The following is a 23,603-nucleotide window of genomic DNA, read 5'->3' as shown; positions in this document are numbered from 1 at the left end:
CCATGGGGAAGGGAGGTCTTGAATATCTCGAGCCGGGCCGTCTTTGCCAGACCCAGGCATATTCCTGCAGCGACTTGCAAAGTAAGTCATCTGGGCAAAGCAGCGAGTAAAAAGCGGGAAGCTTCATTGCTTCTCTTAAAAATAGAGCGCTCTCAACAAGAGTTTTTCAAGCGCAAACTCCCACGCTAGCTCTCATGAGCCAGCAAATGATCATCAGTCCATGCATGGCTCTCGTGTCCGATGTTGAACTCGACTCGCCGTCGGCTTCTCATCTTCTCGTTCGGTCTCTTCCCCATCTTCTTCTTCTTCGTCTGACTGCAGCTCCACGGATCTCTCAGCGTCTGGTCACACACTCTCTCCATCTTCTACCCCTCTTCGTCACACAAAGAAGGGCAAAATAGGGGCGATCTTCGGCAGAAGAAATAGTGAGACTTGGGAAAGGCAACACATGACAGGATCTATGCTTTGGAAGCAGTGAGACTCACAGCTTGGGTTCTCGGTCCTCCCGGCCTGTCCCTGGCGCTGTACGTGTGGAAGCCAGACCCGGCCCGGTATTCGGGTGGTGCGCCGGTGTCTACGCCCGAGTGGAGTACTGGTGTTGTAAACGACGATGACGGCACCACCCCGACATGGTCCGCAAGACTTAAATGTCTGGTGCCCGGGACAAGAGTCGCCGGGGAAGGCTCCTCGTACCTCGGACTCTCGAGACCTAATCCGGCTTCTTCTAGCTGGCGAGCTTCGTATAGGCCAAACTGCTGTTCGATCTCTGCGGCGATCGCTGCTTCAGTTTCATGGACCTGAGCCGGCGGAGTGCCCCCTTCGGCGGAGACCTGGATGGGCGTCTTGAGGGTAATGTGGCTGCTTGAGACATTGGAACCTGGGGAACGGAATGAGATATTCAGTTCAACAGAATAAGTTCTTGAGACGATACAAGAATGGAATGTCGGCACAAACACTCTCGGTCGGCCGCTGCTGGATGGACTCGGAAGGGCAATCGGCACCGGGAGACTGGCGGTGTAAAAAGGGGAGCCCACTTCATAGGTGCACGACGGTTCAGGTATCGATGTCGTCGATGTCGTCGAATACCCCGACGGTCGTCTGGAGAGATCCGAAGAGAAGCTTCCACGCTCTGTCGGATCGTGGCGAACCCAGGAGACAGTCGACAGAATTCGCGATGATAAGGAGACGCTTTCTGGGTAGATACCGTGCAGGACAGACCAGTTGTCATGCTTACGAACATCTGGGATGAGTTTATACGGGGCGGCGCCAAAAAACGTGTAGACCTTCAGTTTGCTAGCGATGGAGTCCAGCTGCGGAGGGAGGTCGTCAGGGGAGGCAGGATCGAAGCGCAAGTTGATGGTCGCCATGGACGAGATAGGCTCTGTCAGCCGCTTCTGCGGATGGGGAAGACGGAGGCTTCTGGGCTGAGTGGTCTCAGCCGTCAGACGGCCCACCTTGCCCATCTTGAAGAGACCTTTTCTGACACTCTTCTCCTTGCGCATGACATGGTCTGATTCGGCCTCGTCAATATTCAACGGTGGAGCCTCTTCCTTCGCGGGGACCAGCCTGACGCGCTCGGCCTTGTCGGCCAATTCCAGCAGTTTGCCAACGGCATTCCACTTTGTGATTCTAGCTCGAATCCTGTAGGTGATCTTGGACATATCCGGTGCAAGGTCATCCATGAGTGTACGGCCGTCTCCCGAGACGCTGGGATCGCCCAGGCTTGGAGGCAGCTGGATATGTTGTTTCCGGATCTCTTCATTGTCGGCCTTATGCGAGCAGATGAACGGGAGCAATCTGTCGGGGACAACAAAGGTGAAGGGGATGGAATAGGTGACGCCAGCCTCGAAGGTGCCATTTTCAGGCAAGAGGTGATCGGGGATTGGCTGCTGCACTTTCAAGAATGTGTGCCTCCCTGTCGTGCGACCCGTTGTGGGGGCAGTGGTTGCGATCTTCTCGACGTATGTGCAACTTCGGCCCTCGAACGTGATATTGAGGTCGTCGAAGGACGTGTCCTTCTCGAACCTGACATCCACGCGACCCTTGATCTCGTCGTATGTGGAGTAGGAGTGGACAAAGTCGGCCTCGCCATCGAGGACGATATCAATTTCGCTCTTCTTGCGCAGGCCGATGGCCGTCGCAATCGCCGAACCTCGTCTCGACGGGGATGGCAGGGCCAACGATCGTGACCGAGCCGAGTAGGACGGCACTGCGGAGGAGAGGAACGAAGGCATCTCGCCGGAGACAATTTGGCGGGGCGTGCTCATGGCGAAGAAAAGAAAAGAAGAGAGGAATCAGCGAACCGGGGTTGTAAAAATGAGCTGGGCGGTGATAACAACCGGGTGACTGCTGGTGACGGGCACTTTGGCCCAGGACAAGCCGTCGATCCGTTTGAAACGAGGGGTCGTCGTTCACGCGATTACCAGATTCGTGCTTCCAAGACACTTGGACGAGCCCTCCAGAATGCGGGGGGGATCACCTGAAGAGCTGCAGGAGTTGGGGTGATTGGAGAGATAAGGATAGAGCGGAAGAAGAAAGGGTTTTCAGTTCAGGTACAGACAAAGAACACATGCCAAAGCAGGGCCGACTTCGGGAGGGGGGTTGTTATATGTGGCCAAGTTTGCTTGCTTTCGTGTATATCCATCGTACGGGTCAGTCTCAGCTGACACAGGAGGACAGTCGTGTTGGCTGATTCGTAAGCTTCTCACCGACATTGTGGGCATGGGACATCGAAAGGCGTATAGGATTGTGGAAAATCGGATATTCCCAAGCCGTAAAGTGAGTCATGGAACGACCATTTGACATGGTCAAAACTTATTGTTTTGTATATTACCTTCGATGCAAAGGATGATGTGATGCGAAGGGCGGACGGACCACAGAGCCACAAGAACCAATGGAGCTCCACCCCGCGTACCCTAGTGCCCTCACCACCAATTGCAGGGGCGTTGCCCGCCCATCGACCCGCGCCCTGGGGACACTTCCATGTGGATTGTGGGTGGCCCCTTCATGCCCCCCCTAGAGGCATGTATTAGGCGTGGCTAGCCCTGCCGCGACTGTCATCCAGGTGGGTGCCTAGCCCCTTTGCTGCTTTGTTCCATGCGTACTCGGCACAAGCGCGACATGGTCCTCAACTCCACCTTGTACGCCCTGCGACTAATTTTTTTTTTGCTCGACATCATGCTCTGGTCTCAGTTTCTGTTTGTCAGTGAAATCCACCTTTCTGGCCGTCTGCTCAAGTCAAAATGAACGACATCTTGGCCAAGTCGGCTAGAAGTGCTAGTCATATACCTCTATTGAGCCCAGCTTCAAGTTGATATCCACCCACGTGCTCATTCCGGCTCGATTCGTGCTCGCCTGAGCGTGGCCTTGCATGGAGCAGTAGATTTTTGCATGACACATGCACCGAAGAAGTCATAGAGGGGGGTATTCCCGTCGTCCTTGCCAATGCCTGGAGCACGCCCTCGCACGCCCTACTCCGATGGTGTGGTCGAATGGAAGAAAAGAAGGTCTCAACTCATGGTCTCGTATTGGTTTTGAATATGGTCGGGATAATTGCTATACAATCTAGACCTTCCCTATTGCCGTCTATCGTAAGTTTCCTCCTCGTGGGAATAGAGAAAATGGCAAAGAATCGAGCTGGATGGACGTCTTCAGTCCACCTTGACGCCCCCGTATATCCGTCGGACAAACATGTACGCCGTCAGGAAGCCAATGGTCCCCGTCGCCAATGAATATACAGCACAAGCAAGGCCGCTGTAGCTGAAAAACAACAGGCTGCTCACAAATCCGTCAATGTGTAATCGAGTGGCGTAGTACCACACCGAGTATACAAAGATCCAAAAGCCTGAAGCTCCACCCACGAAAAATGACTGCCACCACCAATGGTAATTCTCGGCACACAGTTGGAGGTAAGTAGCGATGATGACGGTCTCGGCGATCGTGATCGACAGCAGAGCGGAGATGATGCTCAAAAACCCGAACACGTAGTAATAGGATGACTTGTCCAGATACAGTGATTTGAAGACAAATATCAGTTCGATGAAAAGCACAGCAAAAGCCACCAGCCCGGCACCGAGGGCCAGGGTGACTTGCTGTTTCATATACCACGCCTGGGGTGGGATCTGACGAGGAATCGCATTGGTCTTGGTCGGGTGTTCCCAGCCAGATGATCGGTAGAAGCCCCAATATGACCCTAGGTGGACGAGAGGGAGTTGAATGAGCAGCCACAAGCACGCCAACCCCAAGAGAGTCGAGAAAGGTAGTGCGGTCGAGGATGCTTGAGCCCAGCAGAAGAGGTTGAGGACGAAGACGAGGGTGAACAGGAGCCCAGGGAAGAGCAGTGCGGTCTGTTCCGTTCAGTCAGCACGGGAGTACCTCGTGTCTTACGCAGACGACAACTCACCATCATCGTGTTCTTGCGCCAGTTCTGGCCACCGAATGTCTTGTAGACTCGCGCAGAGAAATATCCTGAAAACCCGCCTGCGAACACGAAGAGACCGGCGCCGACGCTCCAGAACCCTCCGCGCCAGCTTGGATTCAGGATACCCGCGCAGCTGAGACCCAGCAGCCCTACGATCACAAAGACGAGCTGGATTCCAGATCCGATCAAGGGGGCAAGGAGCCCACCATATGGCGGGGGCCTGAAGACGTCGCCGTGGAGGAGTTTCCAGCCCGTGATTTCTTCCAGTGGTTCCTCGTCCGAGGATAGATCATCATCGGGACCGCCGTCCGAGATCTTCTCCAGCAGCCCGCTGCTTGACTTCTTTCTCTCACGCTTGCCGATCTTCAACCGCGCTTCTTCTAGTATTCCGTCTCCCCGGCCTTTGACGTCCCCCTGCATGGTCCGTCCCCAGATCACTATGCAGATTGCGCCGAGAATGCCTGAGATGATTAGGGAGTTGACAATGGCCAACCAATGGGTGAAGGAACTCTCCGCCTGATCATTGAAATACAGATCCCAACGATTCGACCACTCGACTCCGCTTTCCTCGAAAAAGTAGACCGAATAAGTGTATGGGATTGTCATGGTGGCGCCGTCCTCCATGTCAATCGGAATTTCTGGGATGTAGGATGAATCCACATACTGTTCCATCAAGTTGGTGTTGTTGCCAGGAATGTAGAGGGCCAACGGCTCCTGTTCCCCCGACACGTCGAGCGGACAGCCTGTTTCATTGCGATGTCCCGCATGAATGCTCTTGGGATACACTTCAAATCCAACAATAACTTTGCCGCCATGATCCCCGGCCTTTCCAGGCGCCGGACGCCATCGAACCACGATGGTATGGTGGTTATAGACGTAGTACATCTCTTTACCGGTGCCCATATCGAAGTCCTTGTATCCCATTTTGAACCCTGATGCGTAGTACTTCCGGCTCCGATCAACGGTGACAAAGGAGGTGGCTCCAGGGAGATTGTCGAGAATCCATTCGGTGACATATTCGTCCTCAATCAGCTGTTGAGCCCACTCCAGCTCTTTCCGGCCCACCACCCGATCGCACAGGTACTGACAATCTATGTCCTGGCCCATGTTGATCTCCAGATCAGAAGTCTTGATCCTGTCACCTCGAAGGACCTCGCCCAGGTTGAGAGGAACGCTATGGCCGCTGGCGAAGGAGGAGCCATGATGTTTGTTGCCGGTGGGAGGGCAGACGAACGGCAAGTCGAAATATGCGAACTGCAGCTGACTCTTGTCCGAGTAGACCTTGTTCACAAGCAGCGGTATGTTCTCCTCGTCCCGGTAGCTCCGTATTGACACGCCTGTGGACTGTCAGTATTGCTCGACTCATGGACAAGGCCGAGATGCGGGTGGATCGGTACCTGGGATATAGAAGGCGTGTGAGAGGCAGGAGAACAGAAGAACCACGCGGCTCAGCCAGGACACGTGGAGCCGAACGTCTGGGGACATTGTGATGATCGCAGGACAAAAAATTTAGCGAGTGTAATCGGCACAAATGGCCGTCTGGTGGGAAGGAAGAGGAAGCAAAAGAAGAGAATGACCAGGACGAGATAAGGTGATGGTGGTGATGGTGGTCTGAGGGAATAACTACGTGCAACCCATTTACCACCTGCAGCTCCGTCGAAGCTCCGGGGAGAAGAGGAGATGGGGATTCGCAAAGCGCAGTCGAAGAGAAACAGCACAATGTCCAATGCAATGCAGGATGCGGGAGGGTAGGGAAAAAGCAGGAGTGTCTATCATGTACTCCGTACCGAGTACTGCTCCTTCGATCGCCTGTGCTCTCTGTCTTTCTCTCTCCCTCTCAGGGCAGGAGAATCGTTGGGTCCGGGCCACCACGGCCCTTGACAAAATGGTGGTTAGTGGATTATCACGTCAACGCGTGTCCGGATGGGGATCGCCAGGGTGGGATTGGCGGGTGGGTGGGCCCAGGCGCCTCAATCACTTTGTGCAGGCACTCAGGAATGGGCGGGCACTGCACTGGCGGACATCAGGCAAGCGTCCGGGGGCCACACAGGCTGGTGAGGCTAGGCTCTAGGGGGCAAATGTGCCAGCGGCGCCCTACGAGCAGCCCGCAATGGAAGCATCGAAGATCCTCCGGGCATATTCCCAATCATGGAGGCCATGGACAACTGCGTTTTGTTGTTTGTTGTGTCCACCACTTCAGCCGCCCTCTCCCCTCTCTGACTCAGCCAGGCACCTCTGTGATTCTATTCTTTGCATCTCGTTTAGTGAGGGTTATTACCTACTGCAACGAGGCGTGGAGCATAAACACCCTGTCAGAAACGATGCGAGATTCACCACTTTCGCCATGAGCGCAGGCCAAGACTCGCCTCTCAATCTGGTCTGAAACATGCCTGCAAGCGCAGTTGGACCAGTCGCACACTGACCGACGCCTCGATCAAGGATGTCTGGTCTTCACCCGTGTGGGAGCAGGGAGACGTACGAGGTACACTCTATAACTTCCAGTCTTCAGGGGAGCGGTCCGCAAAGTACATGTGACACACTGCCCAGTACAGCCAGATCTCAGAGGGCTTGTATCTATGGACGGAGCAATTTACCTCCGCAGTATTATCTCAGGTACAGTACAATACTCCGTGGAACGTGTTCGGGCCGATCCCTGAATGCTCGAAATATCCGGCATTGCTTCCGAACTTGACGACATCAATCACAACGTCCGCCTCACTGTGGTTGAAGGTGAGAACAATTCCTCTCCATCAAATGTTGTAAGTCATCCTCCAGACCATCAACGTGGGCAGAAGTTGTCGTGATCCTTCATTACAGACAGAGAGACCGATTTCAATCGCAAGACGTTCCTACAATCAGAGTTAATATCCCAGAAGTGATATTTGCTAGAAACACTTACTAGAAGCACCCCAGCATGCCGTTCGCAACCATCAACGGGCACTCGCTCCACTACACAGATATAGCTCCAGCATCGTCGTCATCCCAGTCCCCGTCAACACACACTCTCATCTTTGTGCACGGACTGGGCTCAACCCAGAACTACTATTTCCCCGTCTTCCCCTTCCTTACGTCCTACCGATGCATCATCTTCGATAACTATGGCGCCGGACGCTCGGATTTCCAGGCAGGCACAGAGACCTCGATCCCGTCCATGGCAAGTGACGTCCTAGGTCTGCTCAGTCATCTGGGTGTCGAGAAGGCTGTCGTGCTGGGCTACTCCATGGGCGGCATGGTGCCGACGTACCTGGCATCCACGTCGCCCGACCGCGTCGTGGCAGGGATATGTATCGGGCCTGTCCACCCCAGCGAAGCCGTGGCGAACGTCTTCAAACAGCGGATCCCCACAGTGCAGTCCCAAGGGATGGAATCCATGGCCAACACCATCCCCAATGGCGCCACGGGGCCCGGAACCACCGCCTTACAGAAGGCTCTCATCCGGGAAATGCTTCTCTCGCAATCTCCCGAGGGTTACTGCGCAAATTGTCGCGCCATTGAACTCGCCACTCCGCCCGAGTATGCCAAAGTCAAATGTCCAATGTTGATCATCGCGGGGGATCAGGATAAGTCCGCCCCGTTGGCTGGCTGTGAGATGATTTTCAATGAACTGGGCACGGCTCCGGAAAAGAAGAGGCTGCAGGTGTTGAAGGGAATTGGGCATTGGCACTGCGTTGAGGCACCAGATGAGGTGGGCCGGTTGGTGAGACAGTTCGTCGAGCGATTGTAGAATAACGTTGTAAATGTCGTATGAGGGATGAGATGAGTACCGATCAAGTCCGGAAGAAAAGCTATGTAACACAATGCAATTGGAAGCTGGTCTTGTACTGCAGCATCTGACCAGCGGACAACCGGGTGAAAATATTCGATTCTCAATATAAGTAATATGTTTTGAATGGAGGATTCGGTCAACTGTTGTACTTATATTGTCCCACGACTCCTGTGCGTTCCGCTCCTGCTGATAGAGCATTTTTTAGACATGAACATCAAACACTCCAGGTTCTGCAACGACTTTCTCCTCGAAACAGGAGTGACTGCCCCCCTTTACCGACGTCTTCACGAAATCTCTTCAGGTACAAGCCGTCTTTGACTGTACACAACCAAAATATCCCCAGAGAACACCACAAAGCGTCTACCACGCCGGGACGCTCCCTCTCCACAATCCACACACAATCGACACATCTCCATCTGACCAGAAGCACATGTCTTGCCTGCCGATATGCAATTCAATCTCAAAGACACAACAAAGGAAAAAAATGTGCCCTGCCAAACTGGTATCTCGGTGTCTTGTCCCCCTGGCTCTCACAAAAAACCTCAGAATTGCGGGCTGCTGAAGACGCAAAGACCTTCCCAAAGCGATTAAGACTTGATATTTTTTGACGGGTTATATTTTTGGAACCCTGTTTTCCCCAGGCCTGGCTCCCATATCCACAAGATGTCCATCCGTACTCGGGTGATTTCTACCCAGCATCAAGAGCATTAAGTCAATGGACGCCACGCTAGAAATGCCAAACAGACTTTTGTCAATCATATACCGTTCTAATACGAACAAACGAAGCGAAGACCGCCGTACTGAACGCTTGATAACAGACTTTTGGAGCTCACAGAGCCACGTCCAGGACCAAGCTTACGTCCTGTACTTGCGGGCCAGCCAGGTCTTCGAGGACTGGTATCAGATCCAATAGCTCGTTGTCGTGCGCGTCCGAGAACCAAGAGCTTATTGGCACAGCGTGTTGGGGATGGAAGATGTAAGAGGTGGGAGAGTTGTCGATGATGATGGTTTCCTTTAAATCTCTGCCGACTTGTGACAGGTCCTTGGAGTGGTGTTAGCGCTGAAGGGTTTGCGAGGAGTCTTGTGAGCTAACGTACCTTGACATAGTTTCCTTGGTGGTTGTAACAACTCTCCCGGAAGAGCCTGTGATGAACAACGTGGTGAATATCCAATTGATCCAGTAGTGGGTCGCCATATTTCGACACAGACGCAGTGAAGACAACCACTTCATACAGTTCACCAACCCTCTTCATAAATGTATCCACGCCTGGTCGTTTGATCACGTAGACATTGTGATACTGGCCCTCGATCTCCACAGGAATGGTGAAGTCGGCCTGGTTTAGGATCTTGAAGCTGCTGTGCACTAAGGTCTCATCTAAGTCGAGAATCAAACATTTTCGTCCTTTCAGATGGGGCTGCACAGGAGGCAGAAGCCATGATTGCTTCTCTAGCGAGGCTTCCGGAATTGGGGGTGCTTCTTTGGGAGCAAACTGTTCCTGTCGCTTGGACAATGGCGGCGGCGGAGGTAAAGGTACTTGTGGTTGCAATTCGTGGGGCTGGTTCGGCTCATCCAAGGGTTCTTCATCAACGACTGGAACAGCCGGGGGAGCGTCGGCCATCTCCACGTCAGGAGCTGTCTTATCGTCGCCTTCAAATCGCTGAGGCTCCGAGGGATGCTCCGCCTCTGTTGGTGTGGCCGCTATCACATTGACATCTGGTTTCGTTGAAGGTTCCGGCATTGTGACAGTTGTTGATTTGATCTGGTCTTCATCACCATGAGATACCGTGTTTTGGTTCGGGAGGTTTGTGGATGGCACTGTCCCGCTCGTGCCAGGAACCGTCACTTTTTCATGATATATTTCCTCGCGCGACATCCTCGGTCGAGACTCGTCAGGTTCTTTCTTCTCCGCTACTTCTACATTCCCTTCCTCTCCCTGTGCAGTGGCATCGTCGACCGGCGTTGTGCCTTCCAAATTCTTCTCTTTCTCCACCACCTCGTTTTGTTCTTGCGGTCTAGCTGTTTTTTGATGCTGGGGTTGGATCTTGATCTTCTTCGCTGCAACATCCGGATCGTCTGATTTGGTGTCATCAGCATATTCGGTTGGGCTGCAACAATTCAAAAAGGCGAGCAATCCGCTGCGAGCTTTCTTCTCAGTTTTAGGGGGTGTACTTTGAGGTAGGGGCGGCACGGGCTCTTTGGTGCTTTCCGCGGCCCGAGCTGCTCTCAGTGACCTTCGACTACCTCTGCTATTGTTCCGACTTCTGCTGAGGAGACTTCGTTTCGAGCCTCGCCTGGGCGAAGGAGGCGGCTCATCAGGTGCGGCGGGTGCAGGGGTGGTGGTAGGTTCAGGAGGTCGCGTGTTGGAAGAGGTACGAGAAGGGATTTTGACAAGCGACGGCTGCTGTTTTGGCTTTTCTGTCATTGCCTCGTTGGGTTGAGGAGCTTCAGAAGCAGCTTGAGGGGGGAGGAGGGCATCAGACGTGGCAATGAAACTGGTGTCATTGAGAGTGACTTCCTGTCCTTGCAAGGCGGCGCCTAGATGTAAGAGGTAGACATGTTAGAAACAAGAGTGCGCCATCGCAGCCAACAGGTCGCAGGACCAGCGACCCGATTGAGATTTGGATGGTGAAAGGTCGGACCATACCTGACGAGGGCCGAGTGGCAGCGCTGCCACTCATGTGGGGCGACGGACTGGCCTGCAGAGGCCTGGTCTTCGGTGTGTGCGCAGCTGGGGGAAGCCGATAAGATCAAAATCATGCGAAAGGGTCGTGAGCAGTGCTCCAGATGATTTCTCGAGATAGAATGGAGAAGCAGTCGCGCGCAAAGGAGCGGCGGGTGAACAGGCGTGCGAGCGACAAGACTTGAGGCGGCTGAACGGGGGCAAATGATGACGGGGTCGAGGTAGATACGGAGAGTTGAAAGCCGGGTGGCTGGTTCAAACGATGGATAGCAGGTTGCAGAGAACTGGAGTTCATCTAACGATGGAGATAGGGAGAGGCGCGTCGATGTCGCAAGATACACCACATGCGATACAGAGCTGGTATGTTTGGAAGAGGTCGCAGGTTTTGGGATGGGAAAGTTAGTAGATTGAAGATCGAAAGGAAGTTCGAGTAATGGGTAGTGGTACGGTACGTACAGGCAGGCGCAGGGAAGTTGGTCGTGCTTGGGAAGGTGAAAGGCCTAGTGAGGCCGGGATTCAAGCAACTGCCAACTTACTGTACTGGGCCGCTGGGCGACTGGGCCATTGGGCCACGGGGACTGGCTGGACGGACCATCACTCCAAGCACCCACAGGCACCCCCGAAGGGCAGGCAGGCGAGGACCTGCTCTCTCTGGTGTCCACCCCGTCCATCCCTCCCCTCCTCCAATTCCATCCATCCTCTGAAGAAGCTCCGGCGGCTTTGCGCTTGCTGCTCCTTGCAAAGCTGTGCATGCTGGTGCCATTTTTATTTGCGAGTTCCGTTCCCAGACCTGAGCAAGTGATTCATTTCGATCTTTGAGGGTGTCTACGACTCTGAGGCTAGGTAGGGGTCTGGCTCCCTGCCTCTTTCGGGCTCGACTTGTGCGCCTCCTTTGCCTCCTTTGCCTCCTTTGCCTCTTCGGTCCTCAATTTGCCCTGCTACAAGCATCATCGTCTTTACGCCCAGCTGTCACCTCCCTGTTTGTCCTGACCACCTTGTTTTGCCGCCTCAGAATCCCCATGGCGATCGTGGCTGAACTGGAAGTACCTCCATCACATTCCCTTCCCCCATCATTGCCATTCCCCACGGTCTTTGGATTTGCTACAATGGGTGCTCGTATCTCAGTCTACTCCACGATACAGCCGAAAACTAGTGCTGGGCATCAATCGCCATGGCCGGGGGCTACTGCTCACTACCCACAGCTCTGTGCTGGGGCGGAAATTGGGCAACAGCAGGGGATTGTCCGCCTCGGTAACCCCACGAATCGCAGCCGCTGGATCATGCGGACGGCTCGGACTCGCTAGCACTGTCTGAGCTTGAAGAGGGTGGGTTGCCAACCGCTAGCCTCACCAGCCTCCCGCTCCTAGACATTTCTTCGGCGGTTGGCCAGCTGTCGAGAGACCTTCGAGCCATTCCCCACGCTATCCGACCATGCTAGTTTGTGATGGACGAGATCTCCTGTGATGTTTACTTTTTGTAACCGCCAGTCCCGTTTCTACGGTGCTCCCTTTCTCATTATGAGGAGTTTCACAATAGTTTTCTCGAGAAACCTGACTGCCAATGAGAAACGAAGAGGAGGTTGAAATTACCACATTGGGCCGTCGCTTTGGGCCTTTTAAAGGGCACAAGCGAACTCGCCCTACGCTCACTTGGCCGTACGACGGGATCACTTCCGATAGGCACCTGACAAGAGCTCAATGCTGTTCTTTCTCCTGTCAACCACATAGGCGCCGGAAGATTCTGCATGGAAGCTCAGGGGGCTTCCATGTTTCTTTCTGTCAAAATCTATCATCTGAGGCTCGCCCACGAGCGTGGCAGGTACGTACCCAAGGTGTCGAAGACATCAGCGGCGTTTAATGTGGCTTGACTGTGCCATTGTACTATGGCATAGGGAGGGATAAAGATCCTTGAATATACCAGCACGATCACACGCCATTTTTCACCCATCTCCTCCCCTACTCTTTTCGAAGCATGACCTTGACCCGGAAATCTACTGGCTTCACAAACCAATAGTTTACCGTGTCCCATTCCCGCTCAGGATGCTCCAGCTGGAAGTCGAACCTCCTGACAAGTTGAGGGATCAACTTGGACATCTCCAAGAATGAAATGTGTCGGCCTATGCACGTTCTCGACCCGAGACCAAACTAACACGCTCTTAGCAGAAGAATACGCTTGGTCGAGGGATAACACTCACCGGCAGGTAGTAAGCATCCATCGTCCTCAGCCTATCCCCACCTTCTTTTTCGGCTTCAATCCATCTCTCTGGTCGGAATTGTTTTGCATCTGGGCCCCAAATGTCCTCGTTATAGTGAGCGCACCAGCTGTTCAGCCCAACAGTGGTGCCTTCCGGAAAGAAATGACCACAGATCTCTACGCCCCCTTCAGGTACCACTCTCCAGAGTGGCAAACCGGTGGCTGCGTGCATTCTCAGTGCTTCCTTCATCACCGCTTGCAGGTAGGGCATCTCCTGGCTTTCCTTGAACGAGACAGCCGGATTACCGCACCTGCCTTGCTCCTCGAACTCTTGAATCTCCTCTTGGAGCTTTCGCATCGTGTCGGGATACCTGAGCAGGTTATATAGGATCGTTGACAAGCTCACCGCGGTCTAGCGTCCTCGACAATATCATGTTAGCACCTCAATCTCCAATGGTGTCAGAAGGGGGCTGATCGCCTCGAGTGTATTCGTGCGATCGTTGGGCAATCTCACCGTGTCGGAGCCCGCTATGATGTTTGACAAGCCCATCATGAATACATGATACGGGGTCACCTTGTCCGGGTCATGCTGATTTGCCACTAGTAATTTCTCCAAAAAGTCCATCGGTGCATTCTCATCCCCAATCTTTTCGACGTCGATTCCGGCTTTCTTGGCCTCCTCGCGCTGTTTGATCCTCTCGGTGACATATTTCATCAGCCACACTCGACCCTCTCCACCACCGATTCCAAGACGACTCGAAATGTTGAAAAGAATGGGATGCCACTTGGCGTACACGCCGACGAGGGCACCGTATTGCAGAACACTGTGCAGAGCTTTCAACAAACCAGAAACATCCTCTCCTTTATCCAAAAAGCCGAATCTTTGAGAGTAGGTGATGTCGCCAATCACGTCAAAGGCATAGCACTGGAACCAGTGTGCCATATCGATAGTCTCCCTTTTGGCGGCGAACTCAGACAACCTTTGCCCGAAAATCTCGGCACACGAGTCCACATACGACTCGTAGTTGACCAGACTCGACATTGAGTACATTGCCTGAAACCTTTTACGCGTTTCTGCATGCCTCTTCATATCCCTGTCCGGGAACAAGGTCCAGCGATTTGGATCGGGATGCTGCCACGCATAATACCAGTCACTTTTGGGGAACTTAGAGTTGATGCTGTATACCTTTTTGACCACTTCCGGATGGTCAATGCTGTACATGTCCTGGGCGACGCGGACAACGGGGCCGTACTTCTTGTGGAGGGCAATATCATGGCGTTCCCAGTGTCCTTGGGAAACTCGCCACAAGTAATAGAAGCGGCCGAAGCGGGCGGCGAAGGGACCAGGGACGTTGCGAAGTGGAGACGTCAAGGTCTTGTAGAGAAAAATGGCGATCTGGGTCGTCAGAAGGATGGGGATGGCCCAAAAGGCATAGCGGAGGAGGATGCTGGTGGTGCCAGCGTTGTCATTCGCCTCCACGATGGACATGATGCCGCCGCCGGTGGTGGTGGTAGTGGTGTTACTAATGGAGGAATTCGTCGGTCTCGAGCGGTACGTCGTCGTTTCGGCGTGGTTTGCCGCCTCTTGTATCTGTTCGTGATATAGGATGAATCGACAATTATCCACGTGCCAACTGTGACGTTTGTCACCCAGTCAGTTTCAGGCCGTCCACCGTATGCAAGTTCGACTGCTTTCAAGCGGAATACTCCGCTGTGTGAGTCGTTGGCGACGCAATGCTGCGGAGCTGAGCTATACAAAATCAATAGACATGAGTCTTTTGAGGAAGCTGACTAGCAGAGTGTATTTGAGTGAAAGAGAGTGTGTCTGTACACCCGTATTATACTCGTCAGTCTTTGGAGGGATGGGATAGGGATGGAGGGGAGGTCTTATAAGTCGACGAGGAGTGAGGGAGAGTGTGTGTGTGTGCGTGTGTGTGTGTGTGTGTGTGTGGCAGATCGGCTTGTGATAAAAGTACGAGTTACAGTAGCAGGGAAGAGGCAGCCCCGTTGTTTAGTTCTGTTCGATCAAATGCCGATGCTCAGGGTATTACACTGGGTAGGTAAGTGAGTTTTTAACTCGGGTTAAATCATTACCTGTTCCCGTTAATTCCCCCTCCCCCCCAAATAATCACGTCCCGCGAGCGGCGGGCGGGGGATGAAGGAGGGACGGAGGGTGGGAGGCGAGGGGACGGGGATAATAGTCATTGAGGGATGCCGGGAACCGAAAGTCTCGTCTAGCAGTACCTCGTAGTGAGCGAGTGGTGTTTACTTCTTACGGTGATGCATACACGCGAGCCCGAGTTCAGTTCCATACAGCAGGTACCAACCTTGAACTATGTGCTGTAGTACTATATCTCGTATGTCTCTCGTGCTACGGGTAGATACTACTTTCAACTACTAGTCCTGGCTTAAGAGGAAATCCTTCGACCACGATGGATCGCGGAGGAGGAGGAGGCTTTTAGTTCTATCGATGGCAAGGCACTGGATGAAAAGTGTAGACCATATATATAATATATATAAATATACTTAGTTATGCCATATCGGTACCGTGAATATATGTGCGATGGTACTATGGGCATGTTACACGTTCTGTGTATTCAGGGTAAAAAAAAATCGATGTGATGAGGTCTAGACAGACACGGAACGGATAACCCATGACTGCAAAGACGCATCATTGTCATCAACAATGCAGCTCCAAAGCTGAGTTGTTGTACCGAAAAGTGAAATCAACCATCTGCCGTGCGTGCGTGAGCCGCGGGACTCGAGTTAGTCTACATTGGTGGTAATAGTATCTCGGAATGACAGGGTACGAGATTCCGAGGGCAAGAGCACATGAGCACCGAGCGGCCCATCCAGGGGCGGAATCTGCTGCAGTCTCTGTGCACGTGTGTTGTGCTTTCGGGAGTTGCTGTTGTGTGAAAAGAAGGGATCATCCAGCCAGCCAGCCCACCAACCAGCCAGACAGCCCAGCTTGAGAAGAAGAACAAGTCAGACAGAGTCACAGCACAGACTAACCGAGCAACCAACCAATGGGTAGGTGGACAATTGAGTAGTATTATTAGTGGGTGGGTTAGCTGGTACATACTGCACCGGCAATCTCATCTCACACAGCCTTGCTCGCCTCCCGCCCGGCCTCGGGCCTGGTCGAAGATCGGTCGGATGTGAGCTGAGCTGAGCTTTTCGGCAGATGCAAAAAAGAAAGTTATGATGAGATCCAACACGAAGAAAAAATAATTACCGACCTGGGTACACACCCTCTGACACTCGCTGCCTGGAGCTGGAGGCCCATTATTATCATCATCATTGTCATTGTTATTGTTGTTATAGCCAGCGGTATTACTCATTCGCACTCGCTCGTACTGGATCTGCCACCCATCACGAGCATTCGGTCCTGTGAGGAGGAGATTATTGGTTTGGGACTTGATGATTCGGCTGAGTCGAGTTGCTGGTGGAGGTGCTGGTGCTGAGCTCAGAGCTGCGCCGTGAGCGTGGACTGAGCGAGCGAGAAGGACAGAGTGTTCCATACTGAATGTTGGGTGCAGTTCTGAAAGACAAGGGACCTTCAAAATCCCCTTGAAAGGTTCCACGGCTAGGCTAATCGAGCAATTGGGCCAAAAGCCAAGTTCAGGGTGTGAACGATTTCCGCTTTTGGTTTTGCCCCTGTTTGGCCTGGCCTATATCACGTGCCGTTCTCCCCGGCTAATCGTTGGGCGTCCTGGTTCCGACGTGCTCGGGTTTGCGAGGTACCCATCGAAGCATACTGGACATTAACTCATACATAGGAAAGGAGAAAATGGGGAACAGCCGTCATTCATGAAGTGAAATCCAGGGTCGGAGGTTGACATCTGAATAGATGGCAGTTTCTGCTCAGTCGCGTGAAGAGATAAGTAGTCAGATATAACGCCATTTGCACGTCTTCAAGGAGAAAAAAAAGAAAGGAAAGAAAGAGAAAGTGGACATTTACCCTTTTCTACAGTCCTGTTTTCTCAATGATATATACAAGGGCTTGACAAAAAAAAAAGAAATTCACATATTTCCGCCCGCCTGGGGACCCCTTGTCCAAGCCTGAAACTCCCTCGAGAAGTGATGGTACAAAAAGAATATCACTCATAACCAATTGTGAGCTCAATCGTCCCCTCGCAGCTCAATCTCGTACTCGACCTCCACCCGCCTCACCTCGCCCAGCATCCGCTCCAGCCTATCTCGAAAATCATCCGACAGCTGCCTCCACCGGGGCTGGTCCCGCTTGAAGCACGTCTCGTAGTCGCGCGGCCAGTCCATGAACAGCCACTCAGGCTGCGTGGCCAGGATCTGTTGTTCCACTTCCTCTTGTCGTTTCTTGGCTGCGTCGTCATCCTCGTCGTCGTCTCCCGCCGCCCCGCCAGAGAGGAATGCTTTGAGCACGTCGTGCACGCGTTCACCCAGGTACCAGTGCGTCCAGTTGCTGAGACCGTGGTCCTTGTTTCCCTTGTCGTACCAGAGTGCCCCGTTAGCCCACAGCGGCTCAATGCCCCAGGCGTCGGAGTGAGCCATGTGTAGTGTGCAAGAGCTGTGCTCTGGCGGAGGGGTTTCGGTGTGGTTGGACACATCGGCGATGTCCTGCGCTGCTTCGGAGAGTCGGGGGTGCTGCTTCTCCCACTCCTCGTCATCGTCGAGTAGTAATGGGATCCCCGTCTCCTGCGACTGAGACATTCGGGCCGCGTACCACGGTTCGAACGAGTAGGGCACACCCATCAGTTCGGTGGCCACCCAGTATGACTCTTTATCACCGTGCCAGACCCTGAACGTCGACGAGTCCCGGACTTCCTTCGTGTTCATCCAGCACGTAAACAGCACCGCCATGTACAGTCCAACTCGTGACTTGTCGACACAGACGACGGCGGCGTCGGCCTCTTCGCTGGAATACCCGCGATAGAAGAGGGAGCTCTCATTCATGTAAGTCGAAGTGGGCCGAGCGGCCGCTTCCAGCTGGTGCCCGAGCCACTCCTGTCTCGAGGTTCCTGACATGATGTTCCGATCGTGGAAGAACAGAGCCCCGGTATCCCGCAAGCCCGGGTACTCGTCGAACAACTTGTCCGGGTTGGAGAAGAAGATGGCATCGGCATCCATCAAAATCGTTCGCGGAAAGGGACTGGCGAGGAGCGCGAACGGCTTGATGGCGTATCCTTGCAGATGGACGAGCTCCTGGTCAAAGACCGTGGTGAGGTCGATGAAAGTGATGTCCTTGCCCCGTCTCCTCAAGAACTCTCGCGTCTGGGGCTGCAGGTCGTCATCTCCTACGTAGGCAATGGCGATCGGGATCTGGCAGCCATGGACGTTCCGAAGAGATCCAATCAAGTGTGCGGCCTCCTTCGCAAATGAATCCATCACACTCATGACGATGCCCGTGCTTGGTCCCGTCGACTCCATGCTGGAAATGATCCTCGACTTCCATGATTGTAGCTTCTTCCACGGGTAGTATTTCAATGTTGACGGGTTCCACCAAGGGAACAGCTGCGACACAACGGCGTTGACTTCGTGGGTATCGAGCGACGGATTCTCGAGGTAGTGTTCCGCGAGGTCAGACAAGGCCGCGACTTTGATGCTCATCAGTCCATGGTCCTCGGAGCTCGAGGTTTGGGCGAAAGTTTCTCCCAGAGAGTAATGTTTCGTCAGCGTCGTGCGCTGTATCTCAGCCTGCTCCCTTGCATTATGATGAAAGAATAGGATGTAAAAAGTCTCAAGGATGAAAGCGACAAGGAGGAACTTTGCCGGGTTTCGCGGTAACAGGGCTCCCAGGAATGCCATATCATTAGAGAGATGAAGGTCTGCAAAGGTGAAAGAGCGACGATGGAGGCACTGATATCAGTTAACCATACGGCGATATGCAGTGAGGAGGCAGGGGAGGAAAATGGCGAGCCAGTCTGGGCATCCTGCTTCCTATTCACATGGTAATGGCACGAACACCACGGGTTCAGTTTCAAGTGTCCCTATCTGCACTCTAATGGAAGCCACCCGACCTCCCCAGCTTTCCGCCCACTCATTCTCGCTCTGTTCAATGGACCGAGTGAGCTGGATGGGGGACTCCTTTTTCGTCGCGCACCCATCAGCTCGCTTGTTGCCTCCACACGTTATCGTGTAAATGAGAAGGGGCGCGTGATGGCGCAACTAGACATTCACCAAAAGTCAAAGCATTGGTGAGCATGCCTCGATTGGGAGAGATCTTCGAACCTTCATCCTGAGAGGAAAGACCGACCCACCTCGTCCCTCGTATATAGATGGGGAACATTAGGAAGGCTGAGAAAGCGGGTGAAAGGGAGTTCAGATTTGTGTCTTCATTAGCCTCCCATGGACTGGAGGTAATTGCCAACCAGGAAGAGAAGGGTGTGGGAAAGTTCAGACTGAGTGGTGACTTATGCTTGTCTCAGCCAATACAATGCAAGCTGGCTTATCTTCCCATTGCAAGGCGCCTAGGGTCTGATCGCGATGGACGTTCGGGAGGCTGACCGTTGAAATGGGCCAAATTCCCACATTGCTACCGTGTGCCCCTATCCGCAGGACCGCTTGCGAATTCTTTGATGATCAGCCTGTCCAGGTGTTTAGCAACAGCAATGGGTCATCGTCATTGTCGTTGGTCTTTGATGGATGCAATCCAAGGAGGGCTGCATGGGTGTTCTTGCTAAAAGACCGGATAGGATCGTGCCATTGATCTTGTTTGAGGTTGTGAGTTCCCCCTCCCAGCAGCCCTTCACGCATCCGAAGACTTGTGCACTGAGACTCTCAAAGTTTATTGAGAAGAAGCCCCTTCGTCTGCTATTGCCACGTCGGATGCCACGTAGTGCCTAAGCTTGGCTCCGCCCAGGGGAATGGAGATCCCTTGGTAAGTGCGAGCATATCTCTTGGCCGGGAAAGTTGGTCGGCCGAAAGTAATGGAATGGCCGCGTGCACGACGGCTTTAAAGGCTGCTCTGCAGAGAGGCTCGTTGGATGTGGACAAATCGGGATCAAGAATGCGATATCCAACCATTAAGGGCGCGTCTGCAACTGCCATTCGCACCGTGCAGTCGATGAATGGTAGTTAGTTGCCCGTGCCTGACGTGCTGCTCGCGGATTTTGCGGGGCGACGCCGTTAGGTAAACGTCGACAACCGCACTCCCCTGGTTTCCCATCTCCCCCTTCCCCCTCTTTCCACCTGTTTGGGACCAAGCCACAAAGCCTGTGCTGCGAACGGAATATTCTGCTCTTCTGCTTCCCTGCTCAACTCCTCTGCTCCAGAGCCGAATCAGTTCGAGTTTGTACTTGCACTGCGAAAGGTCTGCGTGTAGAGGTGTCGCCGCTTCGTCAGGGATCTTCGGTAGCCGTGTGGATACGTATTGCTGGACCTATTAGTTCTTTTCCATACTAATAAGTAACGACCTCGTCGGCTGAGAGAGCGCCCAGCGATTCATCCGAGTTCTCCTGCTCCCTGCACCAAGCCTAAACCCTAGGCTGCTGGTTGTGCCGGTAAAGAGCTGGTCGAGAGCTTGTTGAGAGCTTGTCGGTACCGCCATACCGCATCGGGACAGTTTTATTCGAAGCTGGATGAGACGCCCATTTCTGAGATGGGATGTGCTTGTCTACCAAGCACCACCCAGAAAGCTTGACTCGTCTGTCGCCGGATATTCTGTCTTTGACCAAAGGAGTCCTCCGGTGGAGGAATTTGTAGCGTGGTCAGTGTAAAACGTTCAGACACCTAATAGGACGCATATATCTTCGTTATCTCAGTCAACCTGGCAGCGTCAGCTCCTAGCCCAAGGTTGCCACGGCTGGATGGACTATGAGGGAGGTGAAGAGATGGCATTGCTTTGATCGCGAACAATTATCAACTGGAATGTGTGTGCTTTACTGTTGGGCCGTTCGCTACAGCAGGCTCACGGGCCAGTCGCTCGAACCTGATCACACGGTATCTATTGGTTTCTTCTCTGTCAGTCATAATTTAAGATGAGCGTGGGCTCCCTCATGCCCCGACCCAGCTATTGCAACACGAACTAGGCGTTGTGCGCTTACTCGATCCGAAATGTGAGGTCATTCAATTCGAGTTGTGGGACATACAAACAATGTCTCGCCCAGGACAGTATGAAGTATATGATAGACTGACAGAAAAGGAAGAAGTGCCTGCTCAGCTCCATGACCACGGAAGAGACCCAGTAAGCTACCCTGTGGTCTCAATTGGGCGGAGGTTCAGAAGAAAATACAAACACATACTCTATCTTCCTAGTAAGGACAAAAATCGATGCTATGCACCAGCCCAAACAGGCACAGGAGTGCATGACCATGGTGCACACACTCCGTGATCACAAGTTGGATGGTGCGAAGACCCGGCAAGTTGGATGGATTGTGAATCTTCTATCCCATTGATCGCCCAGGCTGGCGCTCACTAAGGAGCTCGTAAAGGGCATTCCGGTATCATGGTTGTTACATAAGTTGTCTCTTTCTCTTGAGGAGCTGTCCTACTTCGGTGGCATCTCTTTGTTTCTGCGCCACAGTGTCCCTCAGAAAGCGTTGTCGGGCGCTCTCGACGTCATTGGGCCAACTGCAGGTATTGGCAGGTGTGACAGGTGTGGAGGCTCTGCGGTAGGGTCCGCTACAGGATCTGATCTGATAGCTTGGATTGTCGGTCAAGTTACGTAGGTGATGGAAGGTTCTGTGGGAACAAGTCGCAGGTCACGCTACCTCAGGTGAATTAGTGCCCCTGACGATTGCCCATTGTGCGGCCCAAGCACGTTGACGTCATCGTCATGAATTGACTCCAGCGGCCATCTGGTGCCTCTTTCTCTTATTTCACTCGCAGCCTCACACGATCCCTCCATCGCAGTCATATTGTACTCTGTTCCAAGGACGAATCTCACTCTTGCAATCTTCTCAATCAGAGCCAAAACTTCCTATCATCTTCAAGGTCGGTCCCCCCAGACACAGCTTCTTACATCTAACACATCTGTCTGACTGTCAACAGCCAACAATCTACCCCACCAGCCAACAAGCAAAGACGAAAGTCGTGTGATCACGCAATCCCTATCTAAACAATAACCCTCAGTGTAGAGCACCTGCAGCTACCGACACCCGACAGCCATCATGCCTCGCGGAGCCACCGAAGTCACCAAAGTCTTTTACAAGGGCAGCACCGATGACTTCATCGTCTTCATCGAATCTCCCCAAGACCTCAAAGCGTGGAAAGCCGACCAGTCAATCCCCTTGGCCCAGGTGGTGAACAGCTTCAAGATCATGGTCACCCACAAGCACGGTGCGCAGGGTCAGCTGGACGGTGCGAGCAAGGCCAGTCTGGAGAATGAGTTTGGCACCAGCAACGAAGACGAAGTCATCAAGAAGATCCTCATGGAAGGCCAGGTACAAACTGTGGCGGTACGTCCATGTTCCCCCTTGCTTTGCTAACGCGTAGAGAATGAATGTTGCTGACTATGTGTCCTCTTCCAGAATCCGGAACGAGGAGGTGACCGCAACGAAACCATGGGTCCTAGACAAGGACATCCCACCGCATAGACCAACTCCAGCACCGGTTCAGCCATGAAGGTGTTATGCTTGGTTTCACTTTGTGTCTCGACATGACAGAGCCGAAGAAGCTGTGAAGGTTGTGATGAAGGGAGCATGTTGTACCCCAGGCTCATGGCGAGACCGACGGGGAGGATATGATGAGACATGATGGAGTTGAGATCATGAAACCGCAAAGTCTGCGGCCAAAAAGCAGCTCCAACATCCAAGACCGGCAAACCCTGGACCGGTATATGTGATAGCTGCTCAAAAACATCAAATTGAACCAAAGTTGCGAGGCGTTGGGGAGAAATCCTTCTAAGCCGCTTCAACGACCACCTTATGCTATGCTCTTCATGCTCTTAAACAGTATCATAATTCACGCCGAGCTAGCATCTAGCACGTGAACAACCTTTTCCATGCTGCCACATCATGCATAGGCGCCGGACCCAGTTCGAGCGGGTCAACTCGTAGACCGTATCATGTAAACAAAAGCTTTCATGGATCCCGTTCAGTTAGGCTAGCTGTGCAGCTATATATCTCTCTCTTCAGGCTGGCATATACGGAATATATATGTATATCCGTTACCCTGCTCGAGGATCCTCTTTGATCGACTCATCTCGCTCGCTCTCTGTGTCACTCCCTCTTGTGTGAGGGAAGGACGAACGGCTGTAGACCTGATAGTATACATAACATACAGACACACACACGGACGGACCGACGGGCATGAGACCCTCTCCCCGGCCTCAGTCTTGCAGTCAGTCGGGACAATCGGTCTGGCCTGATGCTTTCTTCGTGCTCTTGCAAACCACCCCATATGCATGCTTGCTTTGGTATCGCTGGCGTATCTTTGATCGCTCCCAAAAAAAGTTAAAAAACTTTCTCAAATAAAAACGAATCTGTACATGACAATTCTTCCCGCGGATCCCAACACCGAAGGATGGAGGAAAGAAAGTGAGAGAGGGACTGAGCGTGTCCCTCTTGATGTCGTCTTCTCGTGACGACGAGAGCTCCAGGTGGAAACAGGGCTACTCGTCCAG

At 53.1% G+C, this 23,603-nt stretch overlaps 7 protein-coding genes across 7 annotated transcripts; 2 read left to right on the top strand and 5 right to left on the bottom strand.

Moving 5' to 3' along the window:
- Positions 1-458: 458 nt before the first annotated feature.
- On the bottom strand, positions 459-2,267 carry AYL99_00374 (hypothetical protein; the record flags this gene model as incomplete). The annotated part of the gene is made up of 1 exon (XM_018831890.1): positions 459-2,267. One exon carries the CDS (start codon positions 2,265-2,267, stop codon positions 459-461), a length of 1,809 nt encoding a protein of 602 aa, XP_018697769.1.
- Positions 2,268-3,650: 1,383 nt separating this feature from the next.
- AYL99_00373 (hypothetical protein) lies at positions 3,651-5,905 on the bottom strand (the record flags this gene model as incomplete). The annotated part of the gene is made up of 3 exons (XM_018831889.1): positions 3,651-4,346; positions 4,403-5,757; positions 5,818-5,905. 3 exons carry the CDS (start codon positions 5,903-5,905, stop codon positions 3,651-3,653), a joined length of 2,139 nt encoding a protein of 712 aa, XP_018697768.1.
- Positions 5,906-7,334: 1,429 nt separating this feature from the next.
- On the top strand, positions 7,335-8,144 carry AYL99_00372 (hypothetical protein; the record flags this gene model as incomplete). The annotated part of the gene is made up of 1 exon (XM_018831888.1): positions 7,335-8,144. One exon carries the CDS (start codon positions 7,335-7,337, stop codon positions 8,142-8,144), a length of 810 nt encoding a protein of 269 aa, XP_018697767.1.
- Positions 8,145-9,015: 871 nt separating this feature from the next.
- On the bottom strand, positions 9,016-10,865 carry AYL99_00371 (phosphatase PSR1; the record flags this gene model as incomplete). Its single annotated transcript, XM_018831887.1, has 3 exons — positions 9,016-9,228; positions 9,284-10,722; positions 10,832-10,865. 3 exons carry the CDS (start codon positions 10,863-10,865, stop codon positions 9,016-9,018), a joined length of 1,686 nt encoding a protein of 561 aa, XP_018697766.1.
- A 1,957-nt stretch (positions 10,866-12,822) lies between these two features.
- On the bottom strand, positions 12,823-14,549 carry AYL99_00370 (hypothetical protein; the record flags this gene model as incomplete). The annotated part of the gene is made up of 3 exons (XM_018831886.1): positions 12,823-13,011; positions 13,062-13,472; positions 13,575-14,549. 3 exons carry the CDS (start codon positions 14,547-14,549, stop codon positions 12,823-12,825), a joined length of 1,575 nt encoding a protein of 524 aa, XP_018697765.1.
- A 2,636-nt stretch (positions 14,550-17,185) lies between these two features.
- Positions 17,186-18,847, bottom strand: AYL99_00369 (hypothetical protein; the record flags this gene model as incomplete). The annotated part of the gene is made up of 1 exon (XM_018831885.1): positions 17,186-18,847. One exon carries the CDS (start codon positions 18,845-18,847, stop codon positions 17,186-17,188), a length of 1,662 nt encoding a protein of 553 aa, XP_018697764.1.
- Positions 18,848-22,149: 3,302 nt separating this feature from the next.
- AYL99_00368 (hypothetical protein) lies at positions 22,150-22,575 on the top strand (the record flags this gene model as incomplete). The annotated part of the gene is made up of 2 exons (XM_018831884.1): positions 22,150-22,437; positions 22,510-22,575. 2 exons carry the CDS (start codon positions 22,150-22,152, stop codon positions 22,573-22,575), a joined length of 354 nt encoding a protein of 117 aa, XP_018697763.1.
- Positions 22,576-23,603: the final 1,028 nt, after the last annotated feature.

This window comes from Fonsecaea erecta (assembly GCF_001651985.1).
Source record: "Fonsecaea erecta strain CBS 125763 chromosome Unknown Scaff1, whole genome shotgun sequence".
Taxonomy (NCBI): Eukaryota; Fungi; Ascomycota; class Eurotiomycetes; order Chaetothyriales; family Herpotrichiellaceae; genus Fonsecaea; species Fonsecaea erecta.
The sequence above is the reverse complement of the archived record's forward strand: the minus strand, read 5'-3'. Positions and strand labels throughout refer to the sequence as shown.